At 42.8% G+C, this 20,906-nt stretch overlaps 2 protein-coding genes across 16 annotated transcripts in view; one reads left to right on the forward strand and one right to left on the reverse strand.

Moving 5' to 3' along the window:
* Positions 1-309: 309 nt before the first annotated feature.
* RAD52 (RAD52 homolog, DNA repair protein) lies at positions 310-17,264 on the reverse strand. Of its 3 annotated transcripts, none has more exons than XM_081927312.1 (12): positions 17,031-17,264; positions 12,681-12,733; positions 11,777-11,878; positions 10,585-10,678; positions 8,233-8,300; positions 7,622-7,740; positions 7,450-7,525; positions 5,844-6,031; positions 3,937-4,070; positions 2,687-2,764; positions 1,434-1,643; positions 310-1,033 (listed from the first exon to the last, which is right to left on the reverse strand). In XM_081927312.1, exons 2-12 carry the CDS (start codon positions 12,729-12,731, stop codon positions 972-974), a joined length of 1,182 nt encoding a protein of 393 aa, XP_081783438.1. In that variant the 5' UTR covers positions 12,732-12,733; positions 17,031-17,264; the 3' UTR covers positions 310-971. The 3 variants fall into 3 exon arrangements, with proteins under 3 accessions (XP_081783438.1, XP_081783439.1, XP_081783440.1); XM_081927313.1 differs by lacking the exons at positions 8,233-8,300; positions 17,031-17,264 and adding exons at positions 14,557-14,620; positions 16,781-16,914; XM_081927314.1 differs by lacking the exons at positions 12,681-12,733; positions 17,031-17,264 and having other exon boundaries at positions 11,769-11,878.
* A 148-nt stretch (positions 17,265-17,412) lies between these two features.
* The window catches only part of ERC1 (ELKS/RAB6-interacting/CAST family member 1), a 165,845-nt gene continuing 162,351 nt past the window's right edge, over positions 17,413-20,906 (forward strand). For 2 of the 13 annotated variants that reach the window (XM_081926815.1, XM_081926824.1), the window contains exon 1: positions 17,636-17,882. The gene's annotated coding sequence lies outside the window, so the exon portion shown is untranslated. Of the gene's footprint in view, positions 17,487-17,626; positions 17,883-18,543; positions 18,655-20,906 lie in introns of those variants that run through there. The other 11 variants (XM_081926820.1, XM_081926818.1, XM_081926819.1 and 8 more) reach the window with 11 other exon arrangements.

Below are 20,906 nucleotides of genomic sequence, written 5' to 3' on the forward strand. Positions count from 1 at the left end.
ATAGTCCTAATTACCCAGAGAAGTCCTCCAGCCACATATATAACTTATAAACTGTATATGCCAAAATACAGCATCTTTCCTCTACTCTTGACTGGTTCTAAGGAGGAAGTTTCAACCCAGGCAACAACCATTTTGCACAGTGATTCCAGTTGTGGCCCACACAAGCGCCAGCAGAACATTCATAGGCCGCCCCATTCCGGGTCCAAAAGGACCCAGGCGTTAGCAGTCACACCTCAATTGGATGCATGCAAAATGGCCGTCACTTGTATATCAATTCCGAACCTCTTTAGTAAGCTTCGTGTCCAACTATTAGCCTCCAACATTTTTCTTTATTTGAAAGAGAACAAGGGAAAAATGATAAAAGTGTATGTGTGGCTGGCTCCAGTCTTCATACAGTGGGACATCAAATCTCACAGCTTTTCTGAATGAAAAGCTTTAATTTAACCACCATAATAAGCAGGATTCACATTGCATAATTAGCACACTGGCATCCTAGCCTTAAAAAACTTTTCATTCCACATAAGTTAATTACTATTACTGTTACACGAAACTTGTATCAGAGTACATTTTTAAAATGCTGTTACATTCCTTTAGCTTTGGTTCTATTTTTTTCCTGAGGACAGGGCAAATAGTACAAAAATAGTTTGCCTTGCTTTACAAGATGCACCCTTGTTAAAATGGATTTCTTCCTTTTACAATAAAGGGAGTTAAGAATAAAGCATTTGGATATGGAATTACATCTGTTAATCTCAACGGGATAAAATACTGCTATTATTTTCTGGAGATACAGTTGATGGAAAGCAATGTTTAAAACCTTCAAATTCTGAAAAATCATGAGCACAACCTTTTTCCTGTTTAGTGCTTGATATAGTGAGGTCTGAAGAATATTCTCCATTCTGAAACTTCTGAGTGCAAATTGCATTCTGAAACCTGAACAGATAAAGCACCATAGTCAAGTCATTCATCTTCTGCTATGCAGGCTCCAGCCTTCTCTTCTTCATCCCTTGGCTCCTCCTGTATGGGCTGCACTCAGCTGAAACAGGAAACAATTGTATGTAGGAGAACTTTCTTTACAAGTCTCTTACACAACTGAGATATTACCTACTTTTGTTCTCTCTCTTCAAGAGACCATTTCTCCGAACAGTTTGCAAAGCCTGAACTTAGAACTGCATCTTAAAACACCTTTACTTCGACGCAAGTTGCAGCAATCTTGGAGGAGGCTTTGAGACCGAGAGCACCAAAAAAGTAGCAAGAAATCTTTCACCACTCGTTGCTGGGCACCGCAAGATTCAGAGGTAGCGTAGATGATTTGCAATTTGAGGGTGCTAAGCTAAAATAGATATACATGCTTGCCCCATTGTCGACAAACCACCACCCTATATTACCCAGTTTCTGCTGCTGTCTACATTTGCTTCTCCACCTCTTAAACTTACCTGGTATGTGAGGTCGAGAACTAGTAGAGGGATGCTGTGGTTTTGCATAGGGCCTCTGGTTATTTATCTTTTGTGGCGTTCTGCTGCGTGTCATAATGTCATACTGCCCACAAGGTGTGCCTGGGTTTGGGGCTGGCCCAGCTGCCGTGCTGTGACTGGTAACACTAAGGTCCGTGGCCTCCAAAGGTAAGTCCCAAAGCTCAGGGTCATCTGGAAGAAATGGAACATTAACAGTGAAGGGTCAGCTGCTGACCATTCCGTTCCACGTCTTGACTGCGACTGGATTAAAACTGTAACGGGGTGGAACTAGACATTGTGTCAGCAAACACGAAATCCCAAGTTTGGGTTTTGCAATGACATAGGAACACACCGGGGTATGTGGGTGTGTGTGCTTGCTTCTTCTGTGTCCACTGATTTTGCCTTACAAACGGCCTCCATCCGTTTCGCCTCTCAGATGGTGTTATGGAGGAAGGAGAATCTAGAAAAAGGATGCACATTTCTTCTTTGTGTGTCCTGTTGCCTGAAATGCTGCAAGAATGTGAACCAGCCACAGGCATTAAGTTACAGCAAGACTTACTAAAATGCACACTCTGTGGGGCTGTTTTTGGAAGCTGTAGTTCTTACAGAATGTGGCTACCAGTTGTTCATGGGAGCCAGTGGATCAGAGTATGTAACACTGACTATATCAGCTGGTTCCTTTAGCATTTGGGGAGCTAAAGTGGCTATTATGTTTAAAGCTGTAAACGACTTGGGACCAGATAGTAAGATAAACTGCAGAGGCTCTTCCTGCAGATCTGCTGGTAAGGACTTGAAGTCTGGTGGGCACAAGAGATGGGGGGTTTTCCAGTGGCAGACCTGTCGCCATGGATCTCCTCCCCAGAGATGGTGCATTTTGTTTTCTGCTTTTGAACAGGTTTAAAAGACTTGGCTGTTGTAACTGAACAATCATAGGGACCACAAGGGTCATCTAGTCCAACCCCTGACAATGCAGGAATCTTTTGCCCAATGTGGTGCTCAAACCCATGACCCTGATATTAAGAGTCTCGTGCTCTACCAACTGAGCTATGTTGGTAGGTACCCCTGAACCAGAGAGTTGGAAGGGACCACAGGGGTCATCTAGTCCAACCCCTGACAATGCAGGAATGGGACTCGAACCCACGACCCTGAGATTCTTATTTGTGACCCACATTAATAGCATGTTTCCCTGAAAAGATGGTATAAAATACCTGAAAGTACCAACAACCCTCACCCACCTGCAAGGAACTCCTCTTCCACAGCTGGTTCCAGCTGTGCTGAAGTGCTGTGCTTAATAGCAGGAAGAGCGCATGCTTCTGGACAAGATAAAAAAGAAGCTTAATGTTACTGAGATTAGTGGAAGAGTGCATATTTCTCTGGATTTAGACTATTTGCATAGAAATAATGCATAAGCTGTCTTCCTAGGCTGATAGGTGGTGGGGAAGAGACAGGATAGTGGTGGTTTTGGGCTTTATCGATAATGGAACAAATAATATTCTTCACAAGAGCTGTCCCACATCATAATGACAAAAAAGGACTTGCCTAAATGACCCAGCATGAATAAGCTATTAATTTCCATTTCGTCCAAGGAATGCCAACTTATCTGAATTTGGCTCAATATGGAGAAAGATGGTTATTTCAACTATTAATAACAACAGATAGGTGTTGTTATTAATATGCTCTAACCTAGCCTGGACCCAGACTGATATACCAGCTGCTCTCCCCATCTCTATCACAAATCTGACTGCTGCACTGTTCTGCCATCTTAGTTGGGGCTTACAGATGAATTGGGCTTACAAACACCAACAATAAAACAAGTCCCTAATCTGACAATCACCTTATTAATGGGTTTTATTAATATTGCTACTTACTTTTATAGGTTGGGTCAAGGCACTATTTTTCAAAAATATATTAGGCCTGCCTGCTGATTATATGATTTTTTTGTTGATTTGAGTTAACTGATGGATTAAATAATTATATCTACATTTTATGAAACCTTCAATAATAGGTGCCATTTTCACAATGCTAAATGAAGTGAGATGTAACTACTTAACAAACAAAAGTTGACACCAGCATTGGAAGGAAATATCTTCTTTAACACATTCAGCGACATGGGACAGAAAAGTTTCTGCTGCCATTTATTTTGCCAGGAAAATTCAATCTCTAAAAATGCAGCACCACATGAAAATTAATGAATGGATAAAAAACCAGTCAAATGAGATAGTTTCAAAAATGTAAACCCCCCCCCCCAGATGCTAGTCAAAGCAGCAGCAGCAGCAGATTAAAGTTTGGGTTAAGCCCTCATTTTGACCTCTTTAAAGAGAGTCATATCCAGGGAAAACACACTTGTTTTACATCTCACTTTCAACTCTTACAGTGATACAGTTAACACGGCAGGAAAGAATTAGCCCTGTTACTTAGGTACTTCATCTGCCCATTCTGAGCTTCTTTGCAGTGCAGCGGATGCAGATTCTAACTAGCATTTTACCTTGACCTCTAGGTTGACAAGCTGGAGTAGTTGACTGGATTTGCTGTTTCTTCTGCATCTGCTGTCTGAACTGCTGCTGAAGTTGTTTCTGCCGCAACTTCCGGTGGTATGTTGCATCACACAGCGAGACCTCACTACAAGAGAATACAGGAAGAGGGAATGTTACCACTAAATTCCCCATTTCATAACCATACTTGCTCAGAGTAAACAATATAACCAGGATGTGGGGTGGGGGGTGACACTTTAGCATATATGGCAATAGCCAAGGGCTGTGTAACTACATTCACATGTAACTTGCATAATTTATTCAACTACAGACCTTCTCTTGCCTCAGATTTCCTATTCTGTCTACTTGCATGCATCCAGTGGTCCATAAAGCAATCCATAAAGGAAGAAGACTTTATCCTACAAGACTTGGCCTAAGGTTATACTAGGAGGTACTTCTCACAAACCAGTCTTTCTCCTGACATCTAAGTGAATGAACACTAGTTTATAGTCTGCCCTGACTTTTTAAAAATTGTTCAGGGAAGAATTGAAATTAAACCTGCGGTCTGCAGATTGTACTCAAAGGAACCCTGAGCCAATCTTGCACTTGTGTATCTGAAGGAAAGTTTATTACTTCCATTGCTTTCAGGAACACATACCTGCATGTACTAACCATTCTTGTACTCATAGCAGGCCTCATTCATTGGGGAGTCCTCCTAGCCCACCTTGGCAAAATCCTACTAAAGAGTTTAATTGCAGGTAGAAGTAGAAAGAACTGGTGGCTGTCTGCCTTCCAAGGTCCTTGATGTGTCAAGGACCACCTTCATTTAGAATGCAGATTGCAACATCAGGAAGTGATCTTCAACTCAGTACAAGCCAAGGTCTTTATTTCCTGAGCAAGGATACAGAAGCTGGCTTGGCTCCCGAGCACAAGATAGTTGCACAGACCTGGTACCCTGTTGCATTTCCTCAAAGAGTATGCTGCTTCATGGGCTATTTAAGTCTCCAGTGTGCTGCACAGAGAAGTCACCTATTCATCCCTGCACAGAATTTAAGTTTTTCTGTATCTGTAGATGCAGCCTTTAGTCAAAGGGTGCTTCAATGTACGCTGCTAGCTAGAATCCTGATCTCCCTCCCTCCCTGGGCATTTGGAGCACTGCTTTGTTAAGCTCCTGGGTTAGAGACCACTGGATGGTGACAAGTTGGAAGAACAGAAAAAAATTGCGCACCTCCATTAAAGATTGTTTTCCTTACTTGCCAGCTTTCTTCAGGTCTGGATTCTGGCATGGAAATTAGGCCATGGGTTAGGTGCCAATGTGCTTCTCTTATTCTCAATTCTCATAAAATTGGTTTTATAGGGGTGTTTTAACTTGGAACTGTTTAAATTGTATTGTTTATGGATAAATTTTGATGTATTGTTTTTAGATATGGGCCAATGGCCGTAATAAAGTAATCAATCAATCAATCTCACTGTGTTATCAGGGTCTGGTTTGAGGAAGGAAGTGGGAAGCATTTCCTAGCCCAACCAAATGTGTTCTTCTAGGGAAAAGAGCCTGCCTCCCAGTGGACAGGGAGGAAAGAATCTCAGTATTATGGACTACTGTCTGGCAAGAAACTAGAATTCATGAAGGTAAGCAAAATTCTCCATTTTTTGCTCTAGAATATACAAAGCATTAGCAATTAAGACTACAGTAAGCTCGCAATTTAAGCAGAGGTTATGTTCCAAGGAGTCAAAACACACTGTGTTAAATAGTGGGTGGGATTACCAAAGTCTTTTTTGCCCCAACCAGCCAGCCACTCTTTTTTTCATTGCTTTTATTTATTTTTGCCAAGCAAGTAAAGCTGAATAGGCACAAGTTAAATGTGCATAAGTTGCGGGCTTACTGTATAAGCTTATGTATCTAGTGTATTAGATCTCCAACCTGCTTTGCTGATCTTGTTCAGAAGTACTCAAAGAAGATTCTAACTGCTCAGTTTTGACAGGAGTTGCTGTAGAAAACTGCTGGTGGTCTTCGCTTGTCTTCTTCAAGCAGCTATTGTATCTTGCCTTTTCTATAGCAGGCTCAAAATCCTGTCTTTTAGCATTGCTCAAATCAAAATCTGGAGGCATCTAGTAATAGGAATAAAACAAACAGCCTTTCAGTAGCTACAAAACTTCAGAATGTAATGGAAACATTTCACAGACTCATCTGTCATGTTGCCCAGGAGACAAATTGCTTTCCTGGAACACTTTGCCTGTTCACAACCAAGTTTCGGCCTGGGGCTGTGAACTCAACCAATGTGGTTATTTCTCTAACTTAGTGGAGATTTGTCATGTTTAGTAATCAACACCAACTCTGTCAACATGTACTTTGTGGATCAGCTTTGTTTCCTTGCAATTCTTTGTCATGTTGATTTCCCCCCCTCTTAAAGCAACCTAGGTGTTATTTTAAAACAGATGTAGAAAGAACAAATGAAGAAAACTGCAGATTAATAGCCTGGGAGTCCTGTAGAAATCAGTAAACATGACAATTTCAGCCTGTCTGCAGCTTTCAATTCAGCACAGCCAAAAGCATACTCTGCCCTTTTAACGGAATGCCAATTTAGGTGGCACACACTACGGGCTGCAGTCAGCAAGGAATACTGTAGATGTGTGAAGGATGGGTCGACCAGAATGCAGCAGCTTAAATGATGATTCACTGGGGTGGGGTGGTTGTAGAAGAGCCCAGTTAGTAATGATGACTGGAGATGAAGCTGTTCCGAGGCAAGAGAAGATTGCTTTTTCTGGAAAAAGGATATAACACCTAAGATAGATTTAATCAAATGGTTTAGAGAGCAATCCAAACCAGTAAGGCTTTATAGACTGGTAGGGCTACTACTGCATCTGCAAACCTCTTGGGCACATGCAACCAATCCAAGCCTCCTCTATCCCCAGCCCAAACAGGGCTCGGATTCATTCGTTGACCATTCGTCCTTGTGAAAACAGGCTTAAGGGCATCTATCCTGAGAAAAATGCATTTTGGCATCTCACTATTAAAAATAACGAATCCCCGGAAATCTGCTCAGAAAATAATTTAACAATGCTGCAAGACAAGCTAGTTGCTTTAGAAAGAGATCACTGTGAGGGGAGAAATGGTGCAATAAGAATTACAAGAAGATGGGGGCTGGACTATTCTATATAAAAAAAGAACAACATAGTAAGCTCTGACTTTTAGTGTTCATTGGAAGGTACTATAATTTTCTGCTTGCTCCTGAACACAGCTCTGACTGGAAAGTGAAAACACACACACACACACACACACACACACACAAAATTATTGAGTGTTTTGAAGCAGAAAAGTGTAAGCAAAGACACACACAGTAGAGATAATAATCAGAAGAATTTTCAGCTGGAATATCCAGGCAATGAAATTACCTATTCAAGAAGAATGTACTGTTGCATGGCAGAATAAAGAATGGAGCCTTTCTTGTCTGTATTATCTATACTCAAAGCAGAATTTGGCATTTTTACTGCAGAATTCTAGTTTTTGGAAGTCCCAAGTAACACACCTGGCGAGGAAGCTTATTCACTGATCGCAAGTAGTCTTTGTCCAGGATGCAATTCCCAAGAGCATTACCAAAGCACCTGAGAAAGGACGAGAGTTAGTCGTCTTTTAGAACACAGTTCCCCTTTTTCATTGCTTTCAGGCTAGCAAAATGTCTTCTGTTGATTGCCACTTACTTCAGTGCCCTCTTCAGTCCATCTGTAACAGCTTCCTTCCTTGCTTTTTCTAGGGACAAGGCCTTAGACTTCAAGCCTTCACTTACTCCATAGCCAACATCTTCATGGTATGAGCCATCCTGCAATTTAAGAATATGCAAGAAAAAAATAAATGGCCATTTGGGTTTGACTATAGCCACCCTAATGAACCTTGGTTTGTGGCAAAAGCAGCTTAAGCAGGCACTGCAGTACATTCAGTTTTTCTGGAATCTGCAGGGACTCAAGTGTCAATCAAACCTGAAATATTATGCTAGTTCAAAGTATTCCAATCTTCCTCCAGATACTGCCTAAAAAATGGAAACCAACAGCATTTGGATACATGCATTGTAGTTTAAGACTTGTCACTGTTTAAAAGCAAATGCGTAAGTCAGGATTTTTTCCTACAGTATCTTATTTCATCTTAAAAAACAGGTGTGTGTTTTGACCAGTGACGGGTCTAATAAATATGCATTTTTGTTTGACAGGAGGTAACACCAACAGTCATATCGTTATGTACCTCTTGCATACTATTCACTTTACTTTCATGGCTCTGAAAAGCCAGCACCACCTACATATCTCCCCACCCCATTTACCTTAAGTTGGACTTTCACAAAGGCACAGACCCCCACATAGAACTTGCCATTATTAAGATCCACAAAATCTGTGAAGAGCAGAAACAAAAAACAAAGCATTTACTCTAACATAGGGAACCGAATACTTGGTCTGCCTATTATTACTGTGTACTGGTAGCTAGGCAGTCATAAAGAGATGTAGGAGAAAATATAGGGAATTTAGAATATGGTCCCAACACTGTTGGCATGGATGCAAATGTTTGTCAAAGAAACTAACCAGAAAGGATACAGAGATATTTCCCAAGCAGAATGTTGGTTTCTGATATGAACTAGAGGCTTCTGAGGATAATGTTCAGATAAAAGAGTACATGGACCCGAAAATTACCCTTAAGACATTACTGCATTATTGACCTTAGTGAACTGTGGGAATGCTGTGGACCCCATTTATTTTTATTTCAGCAAAGCATTTGACAAAGCTCATCATGATGTTTTATTAGCAGACTCGTTGAATGTGTACTAATAAATAACGCTGGATTCAGAGCTGGTTGGAAGCCATACTTAGAAGGGTGTTCATCAATGGCTTCTCATCAAACTGGATGAATGATTTGAGTGAGGTGATGTAGGGCTCTGGGACTCTTCAACATCTGATCAATGATTTAAATGAAGGTGGGGAGGGAATGCTACCCTATTTGCAGAAGACACAAAACTGGGATAGGTCACTAATGCCTAAGCAAACAGGAGTAAAATTCAGAATGAACTTGGTAGCTTTGGCCTAGCTCCCCATTCTTACAAGATGAAATTCAACAGAGGCAAATGTTAAGTCTTGCATTTGGGGGAGGTGGGGGAAACAAAAATGGACAGAGAGTCACATTGAGTCAGCAGTGTGACGCAGCTGCAGAAAATAGTAATGCAGTTTTAGGCTGCCGTGATCAAGTTATAACGTTTCCCATCAGCTTTTAAAAATATTTTAAAATCAAACAATTTCATTAGCAGTAATATTCTATGAGGAATTTCAGCTTCCGATAATCTGAATCACATTCAAGATGACAGAATCAGCTTCACAAGGAACTGGTCTTTATTTTGTAAATCTCTATGACTCTATCCTCTTGACGAACTGAATATGTGCTGAGAATTGATAATTAAACATATGTAGGTTCAGAGTATTCTCCAGGATATTTTATTTTTTTAATGCACAGAATGCTACCAATTTCTAGGAGGGGATTAAGGTTTTGTATGCGATGGAATAAAAAAAGTGAAACATTCATAAGCAAAGCAGATAAGAGTAATGTCAGGGATCACAATAGGTTTCAAAATATGAATGTGCAGACTGGATCATTTTCCGAAATACGTTTTACAGGAAAATCTATCCATACAGAAAGCAAGGTTATAATGAAGTATAACTTATACCTTATAGTATTGTGCTTTCGCTCCCTTCTGCCTTTCTGACGGCTCTGTAGTTTTTGTTACCTAATATCATTTCAGATCCTTAAGGTGATCTAGGTGATGCTTTTGAGATGGGGGTTCTATTCTTCCAGTTGTTGTTACTGAGCTGAAAGACTTAAGTGTCTCCCCTCTGCCTTTTCCGTTCAACCTCCTGTTGCTAGGCCACAAAAGTCCTCCCTCAGCACAACAGATCTTTTGAGGATGAGACAGCTGCAGCCATAATTTTGGGAGACGTTTCCCCCGCCTGTACAGGTTTGCAGTTTTCAGCTAATTTTATTTATTTATTTATTTATTTAATGAAAACTGCTAACTGCTAGGGCATGGATTCTTTTTTCTATATGTATTCACTGTGTAACTGACAATACACTGAATTCTGAAATTTAAGGGGAAACCACTTTAATATGTTGTCAAGGTTGCCCCATGCCAACTCATGCTGTGCCTCCCCAACTGTTATGGAAAATTCTGCTTCCAGGTGACATATGAGAAGACCCTTTCTCAAAATCTAGAAACTCATGATCATATTGTGTTGCATCTAGCAGAGGTGCTCTGTTCATGGAAAACTCTGAATACTAGCAGAAGATTTCATGAATGAATGGGGCAGGGCACAAGGTTCTCACCAGTTCTCATTTATGCTTTCCATGCCACTTCCCACATAACTCTTGGAGGGGGGGACCCCACTCCTCTAGAACAGGTTTTTGAGGAAAGCAGGAGCCGAAGGAGGAATCGGGGGGGGGGGGATGCTTTCTCCACTTTCTATTCATGAAAGCTGCTGCTAGATCAAAAGCTTCCTTACGTGGAACAATGCCATTATTTGCACCCAACCTCTTATTGTTTCACTCTGCTAGGATAGTCTTTTGCACAAGAACATTTTGTTAACTTAGAGAACCTGCAGCATGAAGCAGCTGGAAGAAGCTTAAAATTGGTTCTCACCGACATTCTGCTGAGTGACAGAATGAGCCCAGCCATTGTAGCCAAACATTTCATTGGCCAGACTGATGACTCTGTGTCCTTCAATGTAGCAAACCTGAAATTAGAAAGGACAAAAGTGACAAAAATCCTTCTTGGTCAGTCTTAATCTCATTAAATTATTGCAGAAGCGACATCTACTTGCAACATGGCTTCCAGGCACTGTGTCCGACCAAGAATCATCATATCAAAAGAAAAATGGAACACACAAATACCAGCACCTAGTGTTTATAAGTGTGTTCCACGTTACAGTACCAAACAGCTAACCAAAATTAAAATTAATTGTTCTGAGTTTGAGATATTAAATTGACAAGAATTTATTAAATTTTCAACTGGAGAATGCTTGCACAAGGCAGTGGTATGGAGCACTTGCGAGGGAGATGGGCAAGGAAGCATTGAGCATCATGTTCAAAATTCTAGGGTTTATGATTCAGTAGCATAGCACACCAGATTTTTAGCACATTTGTTTTGAAATTATGAAGGCTATTACATGTGAAAAGAATCCTACACCCCAGGTCTGCCCTGTACTGCACTTCTTTCTCTAAATCCCTGGCCAGCAATGGGAGAGTTGCTTTGAGGAAAGGTAGTGGGCCAGGGCTGTCCACCTCTCCAAACTGGAGAGCCAGAAAGTACTATCATTAACAAATGCTGATACCTCTGTGGACACCAGATTTGCCTCTGACTTGGAAGATTGCAGCATACAGCAAGCATCACTTGCAGATAACCCTACACCAGGTATGCTCACCAGGTTGATCGCGATTTACTGGTAGATCCCTGGGAGGTTTTGGTAGATTGTGATTGAACACTGGGTCCCTTTCCTTAGTATTGGTAAAATAGAATCCGGCCCCACCCCCCTCCCTTTGAGCTTAGGCTTGCATTCTCAAAAACCGTGGCTTTCCTCCTCCCTAAAAAGCTCAACAACTTTGACCTGAACCCCCCCAAAACGGGGGTAGATCACTGCCAGTTTTTAATTCTGTGAGTAGATCACAGTCTCTTGGGAGTTGGCCACCCCTGCCCTACACTATGGTGCTCCTCCTGAGAAAGCAAGGGCGTAGGGAACTGCTGCCCAAAAGGATTCGGGGAAATATGCATTACCAACAGGCAATGGGTAATTTTCAATATCAAGTAAATAAAAACTGTGTACACACTTTTGTACCTTCTGTCCTCCTCCAGCTTGCCGGCTACTGATGTATTCTGGGCCCAATCTCTGTCGCAGGGCAGCCTGGACGGCCTGGTACTCATCTGCTGTATACTGACACTTGAGCAAACCACACACACAATCATGGAAACATCTAGTATATTCATAACTAATTTCTCCCCCTTTCTTGCAACTGATTTAATTCAATCAGTCCCATCCCCCACAAGAACTTTTAATCTAGTTATACTCTGAAAGCCATATCCAAAAGGAAATACTGTACCTCACAGGGTAGCTCCTTCATTATGATAATGCCATGAATTGTTTAAAATGGTAACTACTTTGTTGCATGAGTTCCCCCAAGTTCCCCTCTGAGCGCTCTTAAGTATAATTCAGCCAAATCAGAACGAAATCTCAGCTGGTAGATATTTTCCCAATACTTGTCACCAAACACCAACTGAATTAAATAGTAATAATAACTCTTGCATTGTAGTGTGAGATAAACAACAGCAAAAAGAGCGCAAAGAAATATTAAGAGTATCCAAACAGATTTTGGATTTCCAGCTACTCTCTAGGGAAATGGTTTTTATACAAAAACAAATCTGCTTTCTGCTTTAAAAAGGAGCACTTTGTACCATATTTTGGATATGATCCATGTCTCTTCTGCCTATGTAGAGTTTAAACCAACTACAGTTCCCCAAGTTTGGACGTAACAGGGAACTGTGGTTTATTTAAAAGAAGTATCTAACCGCTTCTCCATGCCCAGGGTAGGAAGCATAAGAAACCAAGGTTTGTGCAGATTCACTCACATACTTTGAAGCCATGGTTTCCCATTATGTCTCAACTGGGCTGTTATCTATAGCAGATTTTGCATTGAACCCCATCAGAAAATCTCACACAAATCTGAAGGTGATGGTAAACTAACCTGTCCAAACCACATACTGGAGTTAGCATTGCTGCTGCTGATTCCAGACATTCCTAAAAGAAAGTAATACGAACGTCAATATATATGATCAAAATAGAAACAGTTATTTACCAATTTTTAAATAGTCATATTAAAGACCGTATAGTTTGTAATAATCATATTAAGGTCCGTATAGTTAAAGCTATAGTTTTCCCAGTAGTGATGTATGGAAGTGAGAGCTGGACCATAAAGAAGGCTGATCGCTGAAGAATTGATGCTTTTGAATTATGGTGCTGGAGGAGACTCTTGAGAGTCCCATGGACTGCAAGAAGATCAAACCTATCCATTCTGAAAGAAATCAGCCCTGAGTGCTCACTGGAAGGACAGATCCTGAAGCTGAGGCTCCAATACTTTGGCCACCTCATGAGAATAAAAGACTCCCTGGAAAAGACCCTGATGTTGGGAAAGATGGAGGGCACAAGAAGGGGGACGACAGAGGACGAGATGGTTGGACAGTGTTCTCGAAGCTACCAGCGTGAGTTTGACCAAACTGTGAGAGGCACTGGAAAACAGTAGTGCCTGGCATGCTCTGGTCCATGGGGTCACAAAGAGTCGGACATGACTAAACAACAACAATCCCATTGCGAGTAGGCAGGACAGGATACTCAGTAGGAGTATCAAACAGGTTTTGCTCTTACACCCCCCAAATGTTCTTTATGTGGTCTAAATAGGAGTAAGGAGTAAGCGACAGCTATTCACTTCTACATGAGATGTGAATATAAGAATGTATATATGAGAGCATATATAAAGGGATAAATACTCAGGGATACCCTTGAAACCTGTCTTTCTGTCTTGTTGCCATCCCATCTTAGATCCTGTCCCTCTTCTCAGCTCCAACCCCTATGCAGCTCTGCATCCTCTGCTGCTCAGCAGTTTCTGATGTTTAGCTGTGGGGGATCTTGGAAAGTCTGTAACCTCATATGCCTGCACTGCTCAGCAGGAAATAATTGTGCAGTGAGGGAAGAGTGGCATGGTTACGAGTTCAGCTCACGACAGAGTGAGAATACTCTCTTCCTCCATCAGCAGCTTGCTGTGTTTTCACACTGAGCATGGAGAGAACTCCCTTTCTCAGTGGCTATCAAGGCAGAATTATCCTGAATTTGTGTGAACTGGAGGTGAAAAGTGTGTAAATGAGTTCATTTCTGTGGATGTATGAGTGTGGATCTGTGTGGCTTTGGCTCTGCACTCCAATGGAAGGTTACCCATGAAGGAATGCAGTCTTTTGATTGAAAACAGTCAAAACCTCTCAGCTAGTGTGTGTGTGTGTGTGTGTGTGTGTGTGAATGAATCAGCAAAGGTTATCTGCTTTAAACATGAAAAGACTTGGGGTACAAGACTATAAGTGGGCTTCCCATAGACATTTGGTTGGCCACTTTGAGTACAGAATGCTTGGACCATATGGGTGACAGGCTTCATCCAGCATGCTCTTCTTGTGTTCTCCTTTTTCTGCCAAGTGCTATTCTCTTAAACATCCGCATTTTCCTCTCATCAATGACACATCACAGCTATCATTAGAATGTGCTAGCATTTTTTAATTTTGGAAATGTCAACCCCGCTTCCTTAGTTTTTTGTTTTTACTACGAAATGTGCTTTTTTTTAGCATTCTGCAAGCTTTATTATTCCAAATCCATGCTTGGTAAAAAGATTTTTTTTTAATTAAAAAGGGGGCAGCCACCCAGGAAAAAAAGCTTTGGCAATCCCATCCACAACTAAACCCAAAATGTTTTGAGTATATGCAATTTGGCTTGGAATGTAACCCCCCCCCCCGTGTAAATCAAGAGTCACCTGTAATTTGGCCCATTTATTCAATTAGTGGCAAAAGAGGTTGATGACCCACCACTTTAAATTGTAAATGGCTGAGATCCTGGCCTGTCATGCTTCACTTCTGTCTCAAAGCAGCCCTATGGGAAAACTGCTGATGAGGACCTATGGGTTACAAAATAATAAACAAACTGCAGAGGTAACCAGTGAGCTTCCAGTTTCAATTCAATACGCTGACACAATCACAGCTTACTCTGTGGAGTAACTATCGCCATGAATCCCTATGTTGGCTGTAATCATTAGATTAAGCCTTACTCATATTCCCACTACAGCAAGTGAAACAATCAGCAACAAGGAGGAGTTTCTCTGCAACCACCCACAAGACTGGAAGAAATCCCAAAGATAGAACAAAACTATGTGCTGGCATACTGAACATATATTATTATTTTATTTAAAATATGTAGTGCACCTTTTCCCAAGGTGCCTTGCAATCAAAGTAAAGTCAAACACAATGCTTATCTATGGGTTGGCAGCTATGATTAATATGATGACCTGTGGGTTGAAGATTTTATTGGTAGGCTGTGGAAATTTACCATGAAGCTTACCAAATCTGAATTGTTGTTATACTTCTATATTATGTTGCTTTAGATGTTTTTATTCTTACACAAAATGCTTTGATATAAGGAAAGTAGGTATACAATTGTGTTAAATAAATATATTCTGCAATAAGAAAAAAATAGCTGAGGATTTCCTACTGATGGGAATTTAAAAGCTCCTTGAATAATCACTTGGGTCATTTCCCAGAACTGACTAATAAAAACTGTTGGCTGAAATTTATGATGGAGCGCAGTATCTTTACACTTGCATTTCCAGTAGTCATTATTTCAGAAGTCACCAGTCTAACGGGAAACATGGTATTCTTTAAAGCAGAAGCCATCAGTTATATTACTTATGGGATAACCATAGCATTATTTTAAACAAAGACAGTGTTGAAGCCATTAACTGAAAAGCTGTGTTCTCTTTTCCCCATAGCTCAGGACTTGATTCATTTCTGCCACTTGCAGTGCTTTTCCAATCTTTGGCTGTAGGTTTGGCTAATTTGGGTGAATCTTTTGCATGATAAGGTATGAGACTAACAGAACAGAACAGAAACTCTGAATCCACTGTGGTTCACCATCTTCCACCCCACTGCTGGCAGGGAAGTCACCCTGTTGAGAAGTGTTCCAATGTCCCTGCCCCCCAAAAAACAATATGCATAAGCTATTACCCACAACCAAGGGTGCCAACTTGAATAAAATATCGAGGGGGGGCAGGTAAGCCCCACCCCACATAACTAATCACAAGACATTGCGAACACACACCATTTGAATGGCAATGGCTATCAACTTGGGGGGCTAGCCCCCTCAAATATTTTGTTGGGGGGAGTGTCAAAGGGACCTCAGCCCCTAGGAGTTGGCTCCTATGCCCACATCATCTCCAGCAGAGGTAACCAGCAGAAACCCATGAAATGTGAGGGCAATGGGCCAGATGTAGACCTCTTCGCTGCATCAGTCTGGGAGTGACAAAAACCACACATGCATCAACTCATCTCACACTCATTGCCAAGCATGCTCAGATAACATATCCGGTATTCTGTCTAACCACTGCTAATTGGAGTTAAACAAGGTAAAGGGACCCCTGACCATTAGGCCCAGTCGTGACCGACTCTGGGGTTGCGGCGCTCATCTCGCTTTATTGGCAGAGGGAGCCGGTGTACAGCTTCCGGGTCATGTGGCCAGCAAGACTAAGCCACTTCTGGCAAACTAGAGCAGCGCACGGAAACACTGGGAGTTAAACAAACCAAGTAATAATATACCACCATAAACTGAAGAAGTGGGAATACTACAGACTAGCTATGAGAATAATTAAGATTACACAATCCCCTTTTGGGACGCTTCAGCTAAATGCATAGTTGTTGGCATCTGTCTGTCTGGAGAGACAGTGGAGTGTGCCTCCAGGGATGAAGTCAAACCACTGAATTATGCATAAACACATAGCTGAGATAATTTCATAATGGTTGCAACCATATATAACTCTGGACATTCTCCTTACCACAAACCTACTTTTAAATGGGGGAGAGAGAGAGTTATATTCCTTATAGATCTGTGTTTTTAACATTGGTTTATACGGTTGAGTTGCATATGTTTGTTAATCATTGTAAACTTCGCTAGAGGGGAGGAACTTTAATTATAATAATGCTTAATTGTTTTTAAAATGATTTCCCTCCCCCAATGTTTTTAACTGTTCCAGAGCAGGGGTACCTCATAAGCCCCCTACCCCACAAACTCGCGGCGGAGCCGAATATTAATCGACCCCACCCTCACAGAGGCCACATTTCCCGGGGTCCGTGGGACGATTTTCCTCTCGGAAACCCCAACGAAGGTTCGCCCTGACCAACGCGGCATCATTATTTCGGGCGTCGAGAGAGCCTCTTGCGGGGGGCCGGGAAGGGCAAAGAGTCGGGGAGTCCCCCCTTTTGTGTCAACTTGGTGACTTCCGCCCTCCAGTTACCTGCACGTGAACGGCGGGCAACGGCAGCTACCGCTAGAACCTCCTCTCAGCGCCGAATCTTCAGTCAGGGGCGCCGCTACGGCAAGCGAACGAAGGCAAACTTCCCGCCCGCGGCGGGCGCGCTTGCGCAATACCTCGCCCTGAGCCCGTGGGAGGAGCCTGTACGTAGCGCGCCCGCGCGGGTCAGAATTGGAGCGGCCCCGCCAGTGGTGTGTGGCGGCAGTGGAGGAGGGGGGACGGGGGGGCAGACCAGGAATCTGGGACGTGTCTGGGAAAAGGCGGCGTGGATTGGCGAGGGGAGGCGGGGACGATATTGGGCAGACGAACGCCTATTGGCCAGGGGGAGGGACCGCCGCGCGACTAACGCGATTGGCTTCCGAAAGGCTGGCAGGGAAGGTGGGCGGGGACACGAAGCGCTACGGAGAGCGGAGGGGCCAAGAAGAGGGTCGTGAGCGGGTGAGCTTGTGGTGGTTGGCGGGCGGAGGGAGGGAGGGAGGGGGGCGAGTGGGAAGGCTTGTAAGCGGAGCATGCTGGGTGTAGTACGAGTGAATCGATCGATCCCATCGACAGTCGCGTGAGGCGGGCGGGGCGGGCGTGTGAGGGAAGAAGAGGTCTTAAGCGTGTCGCGCGCGCCGGCGAAGAGCGAGGGGAGGCAGGGCTCGCGCCAGGGGAGAGGCGGGGCTTGGTGTTCGCCTCGCGCCGGGGGCGCGGGCGGGGAGCTGCTCGCTCGGGTGAGGAGGAGCCGGAGCGCCAGCCGTGAGGGGAGCAGCGGGCGGAGGAAGACCAGCCTGCTCGGTGCCGCCGCCACAGCTGACAGACTGTGGCAGGGAAGCTCAGCCGACCCGGAGGCAGGTCAGAGAACTGGGCCTGTGTGCGGCGTGTGAGGTGAAGCCGACGGTGGTCGAGATGAGGGTCTGTGTCGCTGAGGGAAGGGGGGAGAGGTCGGGTGGGGCCTGCCTGCCTCTGCCGGGCGTGTGGTCATAGTTGGCACCCCTTGACCCGGGGCCTATCAGCTGCTCCACGGAAGCGGGAGGGAGAGGCCCGTCCCCTCCACACGAGCCGGGCTTCCACGTTCCGGGAAAAGGTGCTCCATCCAGGATGCCTCCTCTTCCCCGCCCCCCACCCTAAACTGGCTCTGCCGAGGCTCCCTGCCGTGCTCAGAACCGTGGCCTCTCCCTCGACCCCACCCCGTTAGTATGAGGCGGCGGCGGGGAGGTGGACGAGCCCCACCTGTCAGCCTCGTCGGCAACAGCCAGTGAAATAATTTTTTCTTTTGTTAGGGGGAGGATAGCAAAACGGATTTGCGGACATGGGCGCACCTATTGTTGCGGCTTCTCGCCCGGCGCTGCAGCCCTTTTGCACACCCTGACAGCTGATGCTACTCTTCGATAGGTGGCTTGCCTCTATTCACTGCCTCATGTTAGCAACTGCTAACCTTGGGGTGGATGCGATCATCATCTTTTTCTGTGGCTGGCAGTCCATTAGTGTAACAAGGTGCTCGCTTTTCGTTTCCTTGAGCTGGCTGATGGTTCAAAGCATTGCAAGAATGGCAAGCAAGCAGCCTTCTTGAGGAATTTGGCATGCAATGCATCTAGGTACAGGACCTGAAAATCAAAAATCTCTAGTATGGTGGCAAATTTATCCTTTACTGGAATGGTGTACTAATAAAATATTTTCTGGAGCCTGTGCATAAGATGAGCAAGAGTTTTAAACAGTAGCTTATCTTTCATAATTCCATTTTGTCTTTAACTCTGATTGGATTGTGAAACTCTGCCTTGTTCTGGTAATTCCATCAAATATAATGGGATGGGGCTCATGCTGTGGAGGTAGCAGAAATAGATGGCATTTCCTTTCAGGGGTTGGGATTGGTGATCCCTACTACAGTATCTTCAGTTCTGTTTTTTAAATTCTCAGATGGGTTGGGAAAGATCTGTTTTGAAGTATAGGAGTTGTTGCCATTGAAAATAGATTGGCTAGATGAATTATTAACCTACCTCAGTATGTGGCTGTTTCACATATTTAGAAATATTCACCCTTAGTTAGGAAAGTGTATAGTCTGCAGGGTTTGTCCTAATCATCATATAATACAGTTTAAGAAGTATTGCCTAGAATTTGGCATAACTTGTCACTTGAGATCATTTTTGTGCTGTACATGAACAGCTTCGGAGTATTTTAAATGGGCCATTTTAAAATGAAGCAGAATTACAGTCAGTGCAATCTCAAAAGAGACTTCAACACTTTGATTTTGCACAAACTGAGTTAGATGTTGTCATTATAGCATGTATCTCTGGTATAACTTAACTATTTAGAATAGTTTTTAGGAAAAAATATAGTGTGTTTCCTTTGTCAAACAACATTTTGATATTTTATTGATTTATTAATGGTTTGCTGAACAAAAGAAATAACTTTTGTATAGCACATAACATTTTTAAATTTAGATTTTAAAATGTTTTAGCTGTTGGTCTGATATGATTTCCCCCTCTTTTGAGTGATGAAGCCATAAATATTTTTTACAACAAATCCATTTTTCTGTAAAGTTGTATTGATTGTATCTTGCAGAGAACATAAGAACATTACTAGTTTTGATTATTCATGATAGAAGACACTGTGGTGCCTAAACACTTCTAGAGGCTGACGTCTAGAGTGCAAAAAATATTATAGGTGTTAATTTTTAAAAATTAAAGATCCAATAAAATAATAATAGCATGGTGTTAAAAAGTAATCTACAGCAACAAACACATTTAAAAAATAAAATAATAAGATAATAAATGGGCAAAACTGTTATATTCTGGGAGCTAGAGAAACCCATGTACAGAGTTCTGTCAGTACAGGGAGGGGTGGCTTATTTTTCCCCTACTATGTCATCATGTCATTGGTGTTCCTCATCCTAAATGTAATTTTTCGTATATTAGTATTATACTGTTCATTCTGCTTGTATCTGCTAGGAATTGATAAAGTTACATGCACTGATAGCCTCTCCTGTACTGGTTTTGGTATTTTGTTATTTTTGTCTGGTTGTTGCTTTGCAGGGATGTGCTTTTAGGCATGTTCATCCATTACACAACACAGACTTGACTTCTCCACCCACAGCAATCCATTTTTTAAATAGTGAGTAAGAAGCAAGAATGCCTCTGGAAAGAAGAATCAAGTGACAGGTCTAGTTTGAATACGCCTTGCCTGATTGTGTTTAAGAACAAGCTGACAGTGGCATAATTAAGATGGTATTTTTGTGCACATCCTGAGAGCAAGCAAATACCAGTTTCAGGAGTTAGGAAAGTCAGAATCCATTTTCCAAGCATCATTAACTGCCCTAAGTTCATGTACCTAACATGTGATGGATAGTATAAGTCAGCCTTCACCAGCTGGACTGGCTGAGGCCAACCAGAGTCGTTGAAAACATCTGGAGGGCATCACATTGGCAAAGGCTGATTTAAGGCAGGCATGTTATCTAGAGCTGATGCAAATGTGTACCTAGCTCCACGCCAGGAGGTGCACAGAACGTTTGAATAATGAGCACAAGACTGATTGTATTTTGTGATGCACTTTGAGGGAATGAGGATTTAATCCTTGCACAAACTCTGTAACTTAGGCCAGTCCTATCCACAATTGATCCTCATGTATAATCCAAAACTCTTGGGTGTGCAATGGGGCTAGGCCTCTCTAAATAGGATGGTAGCTTAGTGGTAGAGCACCTGGTTTTCATGTAGAGTGGTGCTCCAGGTTCAGTCCACAGCAGCACCCATCAATATCACCATCTGAAATCCTAGGGGCCACTGCTAGTCCATGTAGACAATACTGATCTAGATAGATCAGCTGTATAAGGCAGCTTTATCTGTTTCCTGTAGTTTGCATCTGAGATGAGCTTTTGACTGGAGA

This window comes from Podarcis melisellensis (genome assembly GCF_964234715.1).
Source record: "Podarcis melisellensis genome assembly, chromosome: 10".
In the NCBI taxonomy this organism is placed as follows: Eukaryota; Metazoa; Chordata; class Lepidosauria; order Squamata; family Lacertidae; genus Podarcis; species Podarcis melisellensis.